Source organism: Cebus imitator, unplaced genomic scaffold (assembly GCF_001604975.1).
Source record: "Cebus imitator isolate Cc_AM_T3 unplaced genomic scaffold, Cebus_imitator-1.0 Scaffold293, whole genome shotgun sequence".
NCBI lineage: Eukaryota > Metazoa > Chordata > Mammalia > Primates > Cebidae > Cebus > Cebus imitator.
The window spans coordinates 2402794-2420578 of record NW_016107608.1 but is presented as its reverse complement, the minus strand read 5'-3'; the positions used below and the strand labels follow the sequence as shown (position 1 = coordinate 2420578).

General features: G+C 35.1%; 1 protein-coding gene across 3 annotated transcripts in view; it reads left to right on the top strand.

Moving 5' to 3' along the window:
• The window catches only part of VAV3 (vav guanine nucleotide exchange factor 3), a 406390-nt gene that overhangs the window by 286513 nt on the left and 102092 nt on the right, over positions 1 to 17785 (top strand). For all 3 annotated transcript variants that reach the window (XM_017502189.2, XM_037729108.1, XM_017502188.2), the window contains exon 19: positions 2028 to 2073. In XM_017502189.2, the coding sequence (XP_017357678.1) occupies positions 2028 to 2073 (46 nt within the window). The remainder of the gene's footprint in view (positions 1 to 2027; positions 2074 to 17785) is intronic.

The following is a 17785-nucleotide window of genomic DNA, read 5'->3' as shown; positions in this document are numbered from 1 at the left end:
GATTTTCAGTGGCTTTTTAGAAGGAAAAACCTCAAATATAAGTAGTAAGGCACTAACAGAGTATGAGAATTACTTTCTGTGAATTTAAACATTTAAAATAACAAAAAGCTAATAATCCGTCGCTTAATAATCCTTACCATGTGGTAGTAATCTTTCCAAGCATTTAAGGTAAATTAATTCATTTAATTCTCATCACAAAACCTGTGAAGTAATTGCCATTATTATTTCCATTTTATAGATGAGAAAACAGGCACAGAGATTTAAACTTAACTGTGTTCAAACTATTTGAACTTAGGGAGTATTATTCTAAGATCCATTCTTTTAATACTTGCAATGTGTATTCTATTTTATTTCTAAATTCATGATATAAGAATATAGAGTTGCTCTTGAAGTCAGGTTTCCTTTTTCACATTTTAAATTTATAGTTTCTAAAAGGGACTAATTTAGGGATTCTAGGGATCAGACCAAAGAGTTAAATGTTTTTTCTTGCCTTCCTAATACTTTGGTAGTAGAAGGTATAAGATCAGTAGAAAGTCAGCTTCTTATTGTGCATTAAGAAGACGATGGGATATGTAGGAAGTAAATAGCAGATGCCCATCATTAAATACTTTCCTGTTGAAAATACTGTCAATTGTGTTGTTTGATGTTGTTTATATAGAGTTCCTCAAAATTATAAAATTTCAGAGAGAAAAGAATTTTTCTTTAAACTAGTGTTCTTTCATTTTATCAGACATGAGTCTGTAACTCATCATGCTTCCAGTTTTTGTGCCTTGGCTACGAAAAAGTCCAGAGCAAAATTTTCTTTTCACTCTCAATGACACTTGTTATAGTTTTTCTAGTGCAGCTGCCTACCCTGTACAAAACAGCTTCAATGCTGATTTTAATGATCCTAGCAGTCTTTTACAAATCCATGTTGGAAGTAGTTGGGTAAAAACAAAAATCATATTTTAAAAATGTCTCCAATTTGCTTTCACCTGAGAACCCTGAGAATCTGCTGGATATGGCTTTGAGGCCCTTAGGAAGGCTAGGGAAAAAAAAATTTCATCCATTTAACTTGTGAATGAAAACAGCAGAAAGAACCCCAAGAGAAATCCATGGCTAATGTGTGCTTAGCACAGCCAAGACTGCTCTGAATGAAACCAAGTCTCCTCACACAGACACAACCCAGCACATATAAAAAGAAAATTGCTTTTGTGAAAATCTAGATTGTATGATAGCCATAGACTCAGCATTTCGTCTAGTTGCATAATAAAGAAATGAAATCAAGCCCTTCTTAATTAGTGAGATTACTGTAGTTATTAGGTGGGAATGAGTTTAATTGCTTAAGAAATAAAATATGTAACCATGAATTTTCATAGATTTAAAATCTCTTGTATATCATCTGTAGTTTTTGTAATGCAAAGTTTTTTTCTTATGGCTTCATTTTTCTATAATAAGAATTTATTTTTATGATTCACAAACTGCATGTCTGTTTTGTTTTTCAAAGTTTTCAGATACAACTGGTCTATAATTAAAACACTATTCTCATTTAAGTGTTTGCAAAATCAGAGCTTCAGATCTTCGTTTTGAGGTTGCATGTCTTCTTCAGTCTGGTCTGTGAGTCCCCATAAATAGCTGAGTTAGAGGTTTAGGACATCAGTTTAAGGCTATTGCTCATATGTCTTGACTGGGAACATTTTCTAACCAAGATGGCTGCTGAGCTTTGTTCTCTCCACAGTCACTAAGACTTTTAAAAAACTGAGTCTCAATATCTGGAGTTGGCAACCAAAAATATTTTTTTCTTACTGTTATAAGGTACCAGTGACTTATCAAGTGTAATGATGTGCAAGTGGAAGACTTATTAAAAAAAAAAAAAAAGGTTAAATTATAAAAAAACAAACTTTAATACTCTGATCAAATTTAGTCATACTTTTCATTGGAAAACGTGCAGCATTCATTTGCTTTCCAAAGTGCCAATAGTAATATAATTTAATAATGCAACATTACCAACTTGTATTTCTTTTGCTTTGTTTTCCTTTTCTGCACAGAAACGGACCAATGGACTCCGAAGAACTCCTAAACAGGTGGATCCAGGTGTGTTTCTGATTAAACACCCCATAATGATGGCTTCAGCTAAGTGCTTATGAAAGTATATGGGAATTGCTGTGGAAAGTCAGGCATATTGTTGGCCTTTGTTCTTCATGGTTTGGCGTATAATGTGTGACCAGGAGGTCACAGTCTAACGTGTAAATCATTCACATGATGAATAAGTACCAGCAGCCACCAGCATTGCACTCTTTTCACAGTCAGCAGTTGAGCTGGTTATTTGCTAACTGAACAGCCTCAGGGTGCCTGGTTAATGCTCACATATCCAGCACCCTCCCTGTGTTCCTTTGTAAATCTAGTAAAAAAAAAAAAAAAAAAAAAAGAAAGAAAAAAAGTAACCAGCTAGCTGGCACTTAAAAATTACTGTTTTCTGAGTAAGTAGGGGAGAGCATAGACCAGACAACTGGTAACCACCCCCCATTGGAGAAAATTTCTTCATTCTATGTCTATACTATTTTATAATAGCAGCATGGTTTTTTGGGACTTTGTGACAGGTTTCCTCTCCGGAGACCAATTATTTGTCTGCAGAAAACATTCAGTTGTTTTCTATTTAGCATTGTGAGATTTGCCCTGTCATTTTGTTAGTATAGTTATTTTTTTCATCCATTATGCAACGCCTTCCTTCCACAGTTTAATCACCAAAGATTTTTTATGTATGTGATCCTTTTGTTGTGAGTTAAAGGTATTCACAGTTAAAGGATTCCAAATATACGAACTTGATGATAAACCAAGAGGAACATGAAAAATGGAGTAGCTTTGCTGGAAAATAACCTGGATTATGTGTTTCATTTTGTTTTCCCATCGTAAGTGGTATTCACCTGGTTGTAAAGTTTAGTTTTCAAAGCATTATAGCTTATAACTGAAACCACACCCATGATAGTCTTGCCAGTTTATGAGCTGTTTAAGATTTATAGGAGCTTTGTTGCCTCTGGCTAGAAATTGCCTCACTTGTGTCCTGAGACCAGTTTAAATCTTTTAACTACAGAACACAATTGAAGCCATCAAAAAAAACAGGGGTTCTGGTTTACTTTTTAATAGTTCTGACTTTCCCAAGACAATATCCTTTGCAGCAGACTCCCTGAAATAATATTTAGAAGTGACTTTATTGTATTTAGCAGGAGTATTTGACTGTGAACATAATGTTTGTGTCTTATTTTGTGTGAGTTATAGTATTACTACTTCAGAAAAATTATTTAACCTTTATAAATGTTCTTTTTTTAATGTATTTTTTCTTTCTTCTCCCCTTAGGGAAATGCATTTTTATATTTGTAGTTTGTCAGTAGGAACATATTTGACTCAACAATCTATAGCCAAAATTTTCTAGAATCCCTTATTTAGATTAGTATAGTAAATTCACTGATTATAAATATGGCAAAGTAGAACAACAGTAAAACAGATTTATTCTCCTGTATCCTAAAGGTGATGGCTTTGTATAGGTACAGTTTTTGTTTGTTTGTTTTTGTATTTCTTCTTGTCCAAAGACTTTAGAACTTCATGAGGAATAAACTTACAAGAAAAGTACTGTTGTATGTTACGTGTGTAAGAACATAGGTAATAGTTTTCCATTAGGTATAATAAATGTATGTGAGTATATTTTTCCTTTTTCCATATTTTTGGAAATAAAAAAACCAAACACTTGATGATTTTGCCTGTTGAGGCTGCTGATATGGTAAGCCTGTTACTCCCCATCACTGTCTTTTGGTTTAGGCTTGACTTATGTATTTAAAGTTGCTTGACTTTTGCGTCTCTGCCTCTTTCTGCTGGTTAGTTGCAAAGCTTCTTTGTTCAAAGTTAACTCTTACCTGATGACCATCGTGCCTTGATCCTTATGTGGCTATTGTTTAGAAATTTTCAAACAAAATGTTTAAACAAGGGATCAGTGAAGTTGAATCTGCATAGACAAACTGCTTCTATGATGTATTATTTGCTATTAATGTTTTTACCATGGAAGTTCCTTTTTTTTTATCCTATAATTAATTTAGTTAACATCTTCAAGTGCCAATATATGACTTTCCAGGGTCTCACTTAAAGTGGCATATAAAAACAACTGATTAAACATTTTAGGTCAGGTGTAACCACGTCGCCAGGTCCGGGTCCAAATTTCAGAGCCATGTACAAAGGTAAATTATATATATTCTCCATAGCCCTTTTGCGTTAAAAAGGAACTTACTGCATAGTCCGGTGGGTAGTAGGTGCTTAATAAATGCTACGTGAAGCAATAAGTGATGATATACTTGTTATGTATGCATTGGCATTCTTTCTTTTTAAATTCCTCCTGTTGATATACTAACGAAACACGGCATAGTCTAGTGGTGGGAAGGATGGCTCTGAGCCATGTCGCCTGGGCTTGTGACTGGCCTTAGCTGTTTACTTGCTTTTTGAACTTCAGCAGTTTGCATCCTCTCTCTGTGCTGTAGTTTCCTCATTTGTAAAAGGAAATTAATAAGAGGACCTAACTTACAATGTTGTTGTAAGCATTATGTGAGTTAATAATATATGTAGGATGGGCATGGTGGCTTGTCCTAGCACTCTGGGAAGCCAAGTGGGAGAACCACCTGAAGCCAGGAGCTTCAGGCTGTGGTGAGCTATGATGGCACCACTACATTCCAGCCTGGGTGACAGAGCGAGACCTTATCTCAAGAAACAAAAGAGCACATAAAGTACTTTCTGAGGTGCCCAGTATATAGTAAATGCGAAGTATAGCAATTACTGTGTTAACTAGTTTATATTAGAGCATGTTCTTTAAAATTGGACATTTTGTGTGAAGGAGAATAACATTTCCTCATTATTTCTTTGCAGACAGACTCTGAATTTTATGTTGAATTTCTGTTGAAACAAGAAGCTACATAATCACAGTCATTTTCAGATTTGTTGTTATTTCCCCCTTAATCTAATGGCTTTCATGATCTTTTGCTTATCTTTACCAATAAACATAGTCAACTGTGATAGTTGAGAGATTTTTTTTTTTGGGTGAAATTATTAGTGTTTGTTATTGCAATAAAGAAGCAAAGAAAGACTCCTAATATTGAAAACATATATTGTGGGGTTTATTCAAATTCAAGAAAGATGTGCGCCGGGCGCGGTGGCTCAAGCCTGTAATCCCAGCACTTTGGGAGGCCGAGGAGGGTGGATCACGAGGTCAAGAGATCGAGACCATCCTGGTCAACATGGTGAAACCCCGTCTCTACTAAAAATACAAAAAATTAGCTGGGCATGGTGGTGCATGCCTGTAATCCCAGGTACTCAGGAGGCTGAGGCAGGAGAATTGCCTGAACCCAGGAGGCGGAGGTTGCAGTGAGCCGAGATTGCGCTATTGCACTCCAGCCTGGGTAACATGAGTGAAACTCCGTCTCAAAAAAAAAAAGATGTGAACACTAGGTTTACATTGTAGCTTGTTAGCACATTTAAATCATTTACTCCTTATTAATAATTGTGATTAATCTTTATAGGCAATATTTGTAAATGGCTTTGCTCTTTACTTTTTCTTGTCTTCTATTGTGTGCTAAGAAATGTATCAACTTATAATCTTGACTGCTTTTATAAATATACTAATATATGCAAATTCTGGTAGCACTTTTGGATTTCTTAAATATAGCAGGGAATTTTCATCGGTTTTTACTTTTCTTCCTAAGACAGATGTTGGTGTCAGGAAAATAACATTTGTAACAGACAGATCAATTATTTCAGGAACATGGAGGTGCTAGGCCTTTTTCAAGAACATGAGATCGTAAATCTTAAGAAAATCTGAGCACTGGTGTAATATTTTTCACCTAAAGTGGCACTCAAGGTCATAGTTACCAATTAAATTTTAATACTGAGCTTAAAATTCTTTCTGTCTCAGTATAAGAGATACAAGATTTATTTCAGTTTGCATGTGGCAAATCTGTATACCAGGGCATGTATTCTTTTCTTTGAGTCCATGTTTTTAAATTATTGCAAAATTGTCTTATATCTGTGGACCTCATAGCATCTTGTATTTAAGCCTGCAGTCACTAGCTTTTAAGCACTTCAGACCATCATTCTGTGTTGTACTGCCTAAAGATTATATGGAGGAGATAGGAAATGTTTAAATAGCTTACACTCTTTCTGATCTTGTTACTCTTGTGCTTTGTGATAACCTTGAACAGATAAAGGTTAAATTGATGAGTCCTTTCTGACAACTCTTGTTTCTCAGATGCTCATTGTTAAACTGTTGATTACAAAGAGATGCACATGGCTTAGAAACACTGTCTTTTCTGAGTCACCAAGGAGATTTCTTAGCAGAGACATCTTCAAAGATGGTCACTTTCTCTTTCAGGTGGATAGGATTGACATATAACGCCATTCCCATTTGTTCTTGTCTGATTAAAGCAATCTAAAAAATCTTTCTTTATTACCAATTTCATTTCTTATGTGACATTAAGCACAGCATTGTCATTAATTATAAAACATGGCGCCTTTCCACACATAATTTATATCCTTCTTAGGAAAGGAATAGATACAGACACAAAGTTTTGATTACATAAATGCATGTATATAAATGTACACATAAATTTTTAAATACTATATACTATTTTATATATGGATTTATTACTGTATAGTGGTGCCTTAAAAACAATTAGTGTAATAGTTTGATAAACGTAAAAAGATCTAGAATTATAAAATACATGCAAGAAAGCAAAACAAATTGGGAAAGACAAATGTCCCAAATTGCTTTTAATCTGGGTTATGTATAAATGTTTTCATTTATATGAATAAAAATGTTATACTGGTTTATTGAATTGAATTATAATTTAATATCATTGTTTTTAATGTTTTAATTTCAAAGGATTTATTCCAAGTCTAAACAGAATTTTTGATTGCTTTTAGGTTTGGTTTTAAATATAATACCAAGATCCTCAATAGAGAAATTTTATATTTTTGTTTCCAAATAGAAAACATTGAGAAAATTAACAACACAGTGTCTTTAAAAGCACTTATCTAAAATACATTTTATATCTTTTTATGAAAGAGACAAATACATATTCCTGAAGGTTTTAGTAAATGAGCTTTCATCTGTAATAAATAATAAAGTTTCCATAGATTAGAATATTTCCATATTAATCAGTCAAACCTGCTTCTGTCTTTTCTATCACCTCCAAAACTAATTTCTCATCAAACATAGATCCTAATCTAAATATTGGGAGCATAATTGTAAATGTGTAGAAATGTATTTCACATTGAAAGAAATGAACTTGAAAAAACTGGGACAGTAAACCCAGTGATTAAGATTCATTGCAGAGAAATGAGAAATCCAAGCTGTGAACAAATGCTGAGGAGCATGCTCTGGTTTTTAAAATAGCTGACTTCTTTTCAAGCTTCTATTAAACCATGGACAGTAAGACTAGTTTTGCACTAGGATAGTTGATCTTCTTGTTATTTTCAAGACTACCTTTCTAATTCCCTTTACTGGGATAACAGATTTCAAATGAGCTCCACAGTTCCTTGCTCATATCTTTCTTGGTTTGAGGAGGATTTATTTCTCCCCTTCAAGACTCATTCCAAGTTCACAAAGGATCATTCCTGCTGTTGTCTGGCAGGTCTGTGCATGCCTTGCCAAGCCCGTCTTTTACGCTGATCAGGTACCTTCAGAATCAGAACAAAGGTGAGGTGAATACGTGGAGATGTGCATGTGGTTGATTTTAGATGTGCATATGGTTGGTTTTAATCACATCAGTGATATGATTACAGAAATAACAGAACGTTTGAATTATAATATTTAGAACATACTCTGGGCCATTTATGCACTGCTAACAATTTCTCTTATGGTACTAGTTATGTTTTAGAAGATAAAGTATTTATTAAATATTTTGAAGAAATTAGTGAGCTACTTTTAACATTTATCATCAACAAACTGTTCCTTACTTAGAACATCAGATAATGGAATGGGCTTCCTTTGCCATACCTATGGCCATGCTGGTTGAATACCATTCTATTTCAGAAAAAGAAGTATATGCCATGAAAAGCTATGTATATAAAGACACTTCAGAAATTTCTTATGGGCCAGCAACCTCTGAGAGGCAAATAATTGAGTTTCAGCACTTAAGTCTGAAGTAACTTCAATGAAAGGAGCAACTAGGTCAAAACATATTGACTTTCTATAACAATATTTGATGCAAATGATATCCAATTGATTTCAGGAGAGGACATTGATAAAGTAATTCTTAATATAACTTATGATCTTATTTATAACTACAGTTCTGTGTACGAATAGCGAGATTATTATCAAATTAATTAGAACCATGGAGTGCTGTTTGTGGAATTTCTGTCAAAATGACTCATATTGGCAATTAGTTATCTTTCAGCATATTCAAATCAAGCTGGTTTCTAAATTTTTAATTTGAATGAAAATAAAAACTTAGGTTCTTATTGTTTTTATGGATTATGTTTCTTTTGAGACTAGTTCATTTTGTTCTGTATAGATGTTAAAAATATGTGGAAGTTTCTCTGCCTTTGAGGAACTTGGAATTTTGCTGGAAAGTTAAGACATACAAACATAACATGTCTAAGTAATATTGTGTAGTACATGATAAACTTCCAAAGTGTGTGATACAGGTTATGAATGGTTGACTGAAGGCAGATGAGGGAGAATATTTTGCAAACTGAAGGACACAGGACAAGAAAACAAAATATCTAAACTACACATCAGTAAAAGTGAATTTACTAGAACTATATATGTTTTAATGAAGTTATCAGTCTGTTCCTAGGTTTGGGTCAGTTCCGTTCTATACCAACCAATATGCTTTTGATTACCAAGTGACAAAACCCATTTCAAACTAGCTTAAGGAAAAAAAAAAAAAGAAAGAAAGAAAAATGAGAGTTTCTTGAGTTAGGTAACTGGGAATTCCAGAGCGAATTTTGGCTTCTTGTCAACATGCACCTCACAGAGGTTTTTCTCATGTGGAAGCAAAGTTGTCTGTTAGCACCTCTCAGTGTACCTTGTCCCTGTAGCTGGTGAATTCCAAGAAAATAGAATATCTTTCTCTCAGTAAATTCGGCAGAATCCCAAGGAGGGCTTTAATTGGCCTGGCCTAGACCATGTGCTCCTCTCTGAAGCAATCAATGCAGCCAGAGTGCTCTGTTGATTGGCCAGTCTGGCTTTTGTACTCACTTCGGAGATGGGAAATGGAACTGAACTGGCTTGTCCACATGAAATTTGTTTTCTATAATTCTGTTTACAAATGAATGGGAGAGAGGAAAGATAAACTTGGTTTTAGCAGGTTATAATGTACACCTATTATTTTGTACAACAAGTTTCATCCAGCTTTCATCCTTGGGCATCTTTGGCTAGATTTTCCACCTCTCCTACCTCATCCTTTTTCCATTTGTGGGATCCTATGATTGTTCTCTGGTATCCACAATGGTAAATCTGGAGAAATGAAATTAAAATAGGAACTGGGGATTCCCAGCAAAGGCTTATTCTAAGTGGAAACTTTTAGTTTGCAGTGATAAAACAATAATTTTCTTGCCACATATTTGATCGTCTTGTAACCCTGTCATGGTACCTCACGTATCACGTTGATATTCTTTGAATGCAGGTACTGTTTTTAGACAGTGATCATCCTTTATTTTACTGTTAGCTACTCATATGTTAGTATAGATTAGTCTATCAGATTAGAAAACTGATGAAACAGAACCTAACAGCATGTTTTGTGAGGATAGAAGTGAAGAAAGGTGCCGTCTCCCTAAAGGAAGGGTCAGGGTAAGAATGTGGGGGAGCCAGATAATATAGCTGTTAAGGCACTAAATTTAAGCTACAACCTGCTTCAACAGCAATAAAAGAGTAATGAGGAAAAAAAGAGAAGAAAGATATTTTTTAAATTTGATCTATATTAAACATTTTCATGCACAACAGCAGTTTTAATCTCCAAGGGCAGCCATGTGCAGTAGTGTAGTCTGAGGGTTCTGCAGTGGCACAGAGCTGGATTTGTGTCCTGCTCCTCTGCTTACTTACCTGTATTTTCTATTCATAGTAACAATTTACCATGAATTTAGCAGCTTAAAACAACACACATGTGTTGTCTCAGTTTCTGTGAATCAGAAATCTGGACATGGCTTAGTTGGGTTCTGTGCTTCAGAGTTTCTCACAGTAGTTCACTTAAGATATTGGCCAGGGCTGGATCTCATCTGAAGGCACAACTGGGGATGGGTTCACTTCCAAACTCACATACATTGTTGTTGGCAGGATTCCATACCTTTTGGACTATTGAACTGAGGGCCTTATGACCTGGAACACTTGGTCAGAAGCTGTCCTCAATTCTTTACTACATGGACCTACCCACCATGGATGCTTGCTTCATCAGAATGTACAATCCAAGAAGTTGTTAGGGTTTCATTGCAAGGTGGACATTAAAATCTTCTATAATACAATCACAGAAGTGACATCCTATCACCTTTGTCCTATTCTTTTGGCTACCAACATTCAGGGAAGAGGATTAAGTATGTTAATATCAGGAGCCAAGGATCATTGGGTTGGAGTTTTTAAGCAGGGGGAACCAAAGCTCTGAGAGTTTAAGTACTTCAACCAAGGTCACACAGTACTCTGTGGGTGCCAAACTTAATTGCAGCGTATTTGGCTCTAGAGACCTTATCCTTCTAGACATCTTTGTATTTTACTTATGTCAAGCTTTGGACAGAGAAAACCTTATTTCCTGTGGTCTAGCTGTATAGTTCTGTACAAATTAGCAGTGGGATCTGGTCTGATTTTCAGAGTTCATTTGTGGCTGCTGTTACCAAGCAGATTTATGAGTGATTTTATTTTATGCATTGTTAATTTTGAAAATGTTAATCTGAAATTGCTACAGTATTTCAATTAATTTGGGCGATTAAAACTTAGCACCAGAAGAATCCCTAGCAGAAGATAAGGCAGCTAATTAGAGGTTCTGAAACCAACAACTGTAGACACTGGCACTGAAACATGCCGTGTGGATGACACCCAGCAGAACTCACTCTGCTTAACAGTTTGGAAACGGAAAGAATAATTTCTGGCAGTCTAAATATTAAACTTGAATGCAGTTGAATTTTTTAAAAGCTATTTTAAGGAGTTAACTATTTAAATTGATATCTAATTTTTAAATATGCAGTTCTGAAAAACTACGTTCAGATTATTTTGCAGTGTTGTCTTTTGGATAAGGGCAGTGGTGACAGAAATACAATAGATATTTTTTGTCAAAGTAGTATTTAAAAATGAGGCAGCATACACTTTTTAAAAAAATAACACGAGCTTCTTTGCTAGAGTTTTGCATTTTGAAAAGTTTATTCTACAGTATTCAGAAAATATAAGGAAGTACGGAAAAGTTCTCTGGACAAATTTCCTGTAATCCTCTCACTCAGATAATCATCCTTTATACTTTTGTTATACGCTTTTTCCCTCATAGGTTTTTTCTTTATGTGCAGCCACATGTTTACTAAATGCTTGTGTTTTCGGTTTGGTATTCTCCTTTCATCACCTCATTTTGTTTCATTGAGTATATTTGTGGATTCATTGATTCTTTCAACTGTTTGACATGTATGCTGACTTGGCGTTAAGTGTACAAGAATGAACAAGATGTGTTTTCCCTCACACAGCTGCTATGTCATGCAGCAAAGGTAATGGTGAAGATTTGAGATCAGGGAAATACAGAGGGTGTGCCAAAAAGAGGCATAGATTTTAGATATGTGGGTATCAGGAAATGATGTCTAACCTGGAATCCAGCATCTGAATGGAGATAAGAGGGTTACAGGCAGAGGGAAAGGCCTGGAGCTGGAGAAGGCTCAGAGGGTTGGAACAGTAGAGCCATTCACAAAGAGAATATAAAGAAAACCAAGGCAAGATCTTGGTTGATGCACATCAAGGAATTTGACTTTATTCTGAAGAGCAGATTGAGCCTTTGGAAGGGTTCTAACCAGCAGATCAGCATGGGCAGCTAGGACTGGTTGCAAAGATCATCGTAGCTGTACTTACTCTTGAATCATTAAATACTCTCCCCCAAAAAAGAAGTGGATTTTACTATAACTTATTGTTAGACATTAGTTTTTCTAATTTTTATTTTTCTAAATGCTTTGAGGAACATCTACAGATGAACATGCTTTACTATGTGGTTGATTATTATTTAACAACGGAGCCATAGAGGCACAATATCTGGGACAAAGCATATCAACTCCTAGATTTTGGATGTATATGCTGCCAAATTTATCTTTTAGAAATATTACATTGAATTATATCTCCACATATTATTAGGATATGAGAATATGTCTTATTTTATGCCCACCAACCTTGTATTATTCTTTTTACTTTAAGTCATTTGATAGGAAAATAATAGTATCTTGCTATCATATCATCGTAGTTGATACCATGATATGAACCTCTTGAGTTTTAGTGAGATAGACTACTTTTAATGATTTTAGCTATTTGTATTTTTTTCTGTGAATTATCTATTATGTTTCCTCATGCTTTCTATTCAAGAATTAGGGGTTTTCTAAATTATTTGTAAGAATATGTGTGTGTGTGTGTGTGTGTGTGTGTGTGTGTGTGCATGTGTGTGTTACCAATTTTGCATTTATTGAAAATATTTTTTCTGGCTTGTTTCTATATAAAGTTTTAAATTGACCAGGGGTCAAAATTATGGACATTTTATTTATGGTCTCTTTTATTCATTTTATGCTTAGAAAGTTTTCCCTCCTCTGACTTCAATTAAACACCTACTTATAATTTTATTGTTCAATTTTTGGAGCATTTGACCATTTAACTTATCTGTAAGTAAAAACCTATTTTACTTATTTAACTTATTTTTATTTCAGGAATAGATTTTAATTCTGCAACTAGTCCCAAATGTACATCACAATGTTTTTCAGGATTTACATTACAAGATTTTACAGAATTTACATTTATCTTTTTTTTTTTTTTTTTTTTTGAGGCAGTGTCTTGCTCTGTCACCCAGGCTGGAGTCCAGTGGTGCGATCTCGGCTCCCTGCAACTTTTACCTCTCGGGTTCAACGAATTCTGGTACCTCAGCCACCTGAGTAGCCGGGATTACAGGCATGTGACACCATGCCTGGCTAATTTTTTGTATATTTAGTAGAGGCAGTGTTTCACCATGTTGAGCAGGCTGGTCTTGGCCTCAAGTATTTGTCCACCTTGGCCTTGCAGTGTGCTATTACAGGCATGAGCCTCTGTGCCCAGTCTAAATTTATCTTTTTTATGTTGCATAACAACCACATTATATTATACACATGACTTGCTAAAATCGTAAGTTATCTTGTGCAAAACATGTCACAATACATGTTCTGTATAGGTAAAAAATTACATTTTAAACAAATAAGTATTTAATATTGAAATAATCAGGGGTTTTTGTTGTCATTTTTTTCTTTGGGTTTTTTTTGTTTGTTTGTTAAATATGACAAACTAAGGCTTACTTCCCCAAGGATTTTTGGAAGCAGGAAGAAAAATATTCTGTGGCTCTGCCTTTGAGTTCAGAGTAGCTCCTCCCATTGTTCTTACTTCTCTTTGTACATATATGTCTCCCTTAATTTTACAAATCCTCCTCATCTTAATTTACTCTGCTGCTCCTGGGGGTGAGACTATACCTATTATTTTAAAAGAGCTTCACGTTTAATAAATTTTCATCAAGGTATGAAAATTTCAACTCCTACTTTGTTTGAAATATGGAATAGATATGCCCTCATTTCAAAAACAGTGCAGAGATTCTACACTTTCAGGTTCTAAGTTGGAAAGTCCTATATGTTGCCATGAAAATATTAGGTGTTTAATAAATAAGCTTCCTTGGAGAAATCAGCTGTAAGCAGGTGGAATAATGACTTTGGATTCCTGCCTGGCATGTTGACCCTTATGATCTGTTCAGAGAACATGTTTCTGGATGTCCAGATAGTAACAGTTGTGATCGTAGCTTCTTCTTATATTACATGGCCCAACAAAATTGTGTGATGTCTTTCGTTCAGGACAGACCTTTTCCTTTCTGGGAGTAAAAATTACTCTTCCAGTTTGTCTAGAGGACATCAACATGGTTAGATAAAAAAAGAAAACTGTAGATGTATTTCACTACCTCCATCTACCATTATGGTGCTAATATTACAGCTTTTCCCTCCCAGAGGAAGTAACATTGCCATGTTCAAAAAATGTAATGCCATGCTTTGGGGATCCCAGATTTAAATACTTTGTGCATCTTCCATTTAAATTCAAGCGGTATCCAAGAACAGAATCTAGCCAATGATTTTGAGAAAACGAAATGGCAGCACCTTCTTAGAATTTCAAACTGTTCAGGGATTTTTTTTTTCCCTAGCAAAACAGGAAGAAATTGGGGGAGAAAGCATATGGACTCAGGTTGAGCATATGATGTATTTTCAACTCAAGTCAGCACACTTTACTCATATTTGTAGTATGACTTAAAATTAATTTGGGTGAAGCACTTAGATTTGAGGGAGGAAAAAAAATCCCTATCTGGGACTAAATCAGCATTTGTGGCATCTCATTAATCGCTGCCTTATATAACTGCTTTTCCCACCTAAAGAGAAGCTACTAGGATGAGAAAAGTTTATAATATTAATGCCAAGTGCAGATCTTGCCTCTCCCAAAAGGAGTTCATTAATCACCATCGAAGCACAAGAACAAACATACTTCATGTCTCTTGCCAATTTTTTTCAATAACATTTCTGAAAGGCAAAAAAAAAAAAATGTTTAATCTTCATTTGAAAAGGTTTTAATTTGGCTGTTATTTAATTTGTGATAATGCTATGTAAATTTAACATGCGCTGAGAATGCCCAGGCATAGTGTATGGAAGTAGAATGTGTTGGTTAAGTTTGGGCCCATGGATCAGAGAGATCTGGATCCAGATTCTTGGCTCTGTTACCTCCTCACTGTGTGGTCATAACACAAGCAAAGCACTTCAAGCACAGTGCTTGGCACAGGATAGCTGGCCAAGAACCAGCAGTGATGGAAATTCTTACTCTCACTGATAGGAAGCAGTATGGGCATGAAGTTTGAAAACATGACTTTCAGTCCAAGCTGCTGTGCAAATCTTTGGACAATTTAATAAGCTTCAGTTTTCTGATCTATAAAATGGGATGACGATAACTGACCCTACCCACATCCACTGGCACAAATGATATAATGTCTTAATCAAGGTAGAAAACTGAACCTAGCTATAGCATACCAAATCGTGTAATATAATCTTGAAAAGTGCCTAGTTGTGAAATCTTTATTTTGCCATGTGTCTCAGATTCTCAACTGTAGCATTATTTGGGTGATCAGTATGTAATATTGACTGTGTTTTAGAGTCAGCCATGTAGTTACTCCATCCTCTAAGAAGTTTTTCATTACCATTTACTGGAAAGTACACAGCTCTTTCATTACAACTATTTCTTTACCTCTTTCCTTCTGTCTTCTAATTTAAAATTCATGAGTAATACAGCATATCACCAATAGATGAAAGGGATGACAATCTGAAAAATAAATGAACTAAGGTAAACCTCATGCTGGAAAACAGAAATACCAATTTAAACAGTCATAAATAGGAAAAACAGAAAACCTGCTGTGCAAGGAAAGCTCTAGTCTCCCTTTGTTTACAACCATCAGTAACCAAGTATCAGAGATAGGAATGGAACCACGGTGAAATTTTCAGGCACTCTTGAAAATGTGTTGATTTCTTTCTTGTCTCTATTAGACGATATGCCCTGTTTTGTTCATTTCTTTATTTCTATGGCCACTTCTACTAGAAGCATTGTAAAAAGCCAAAAGAAGAACAAAAATTCCTGAGGACATGCAGCGTTGAGGTTTCTGAAAATCACAGGAGACAGATGAGACTGGTGTCCAGCAACAAAACTGGGTAGCTCTTTTTGTCCCCACTTCCACAGTGAAGGATAAAGAAGAGATCATATGGACACTTAGTAAGGATTACTCCATTTTTAAATTCAAAGTAGTTTGGAAAGAAGACTTTGAGCAGAGTAGAATAACAGGAGGTTTTTGTAAGGTGAAATAGAATGAAAGTGCAGCCAAGAATTTTTCTGTCTTCAATTTTAAAGAGCACCGGCCTGACTCATTTTTCTTTTTTTCCTGTGTTCTTTTTGACCTTCTTATCAGTTCTTGACTTTCTCCCTTGGGGATTTTCTGTGTATAGCCAGTGCTGACTTCCTTAGAAATCCTGAACCCCACACCCTTATCACCAAAGAGTTGAAGAGAATACAAATAAACACATTGAAATAAGTAGCTTGTGAACTAACTGTTACAGCATGCTTCTGTAATAAGATACTGCCAACTAGAAGCTAAAATAAAGTGAAATTCCATTTAACATGTGACAGTCAAAATTGTATGTTTCACCTAAAAATATAAACTAAAGTTAATATTAGATATTAGAAATTCCCACTGAAACAGCTACATTCATTTAATGGTATATTTCTTTAGAATTGTTACTTTCCTACTATCTAGACTGTCCAAACGTAGTTCCTAGGACCATACCTGTGGTTTCTTTCTCTCACTACAATGAGGAAAAAGTTGATGGTTTGCTGATCTTTTATTCTACGCATTTCATTGTATTCCATGACTGCAGATTCATCTTTGTATGACATATCAGTCAGCATGTTGGCGAAGTATCCATGAAAGAATATTAGAGCAATATTTGTTCACGTACTAGAGGTTTTACAAACGTTATTTTTAATTCTCACAACAAAACCTGTGAGAGATATTATGCCCATTTTAAAGATGAGGATGCTACACTGAGAGTTGTGACAAGTGTCCAAATTCACATAAGTAATAAACACTGAAAGTGAGCACTTTTAACCAAATTGTTATAAAATGTCCATATATGTGTTTCCATAACTATCAGAAGCATTGTATGTTTTCAGCTAAATTAGGAGTCTTGTAGGAATGCATGTGCTAAATCAGTGCACTTTATCAGAAGATTTATTTTGTAGCTAGGCTGACTTCAGTGATGGATCATGCCAGATGCTAAGTGGAGGGAGGAAGTGAGCTGAGGTGGGCTAAAGAGAAATAATCTTGGTCAAATTGAAGAAGGATAAACGCTCTTAATTGTCAATATCAAATGGAAGGAGAAATATGACCTTGATGTGAGGGCTTCTAGATAGGGTTGCTATTATGTGGGTCCTGGATGAGAGAGGACCAGCTGAGGTGTGACTGGAGAGCCTGGGAAAGAGCGTCTCAGAAGGGCCCAGTTGGGTAAAGGGCAAGTAGACACTGCACATGGTCCCTCCGGTCTCTGCCAACCTTAGGATGCTACAATTCCAGGCAAGGAAGGAAGCTCATTCCATATAGCATCTTATATCTTTCATTACTGTGCCTTTGATTTTAACATGATTAGAAAATAAAATCATAGCAAAACATCAGGAACTGACCCCAAACTAATGTAATAAATACTGCTTCTGTTTGTTTTTTATACTGTCTTTTCCCTTACTGTCTTCATTAAGATTTGTGTTGAAAACAGGGTTTTAAGCATGATATTGCTATTTTAAATAATTTATAGAGGATGATTGTTTTTCTGTGTTGTGATTTATTCATTATGTGTGTATGTGTCTAATAATCCTAACATAAACCATCATCAGAGAAACCATCATCACTCAATGATGGCAATAACCTTATAATAAATTCATTTACATTATTTTGTGTAAAAATTGCATCTCATTTCCCAGGCACATATGGAGACCTTGTTGGATTATATTTCCTGCATTGCTATC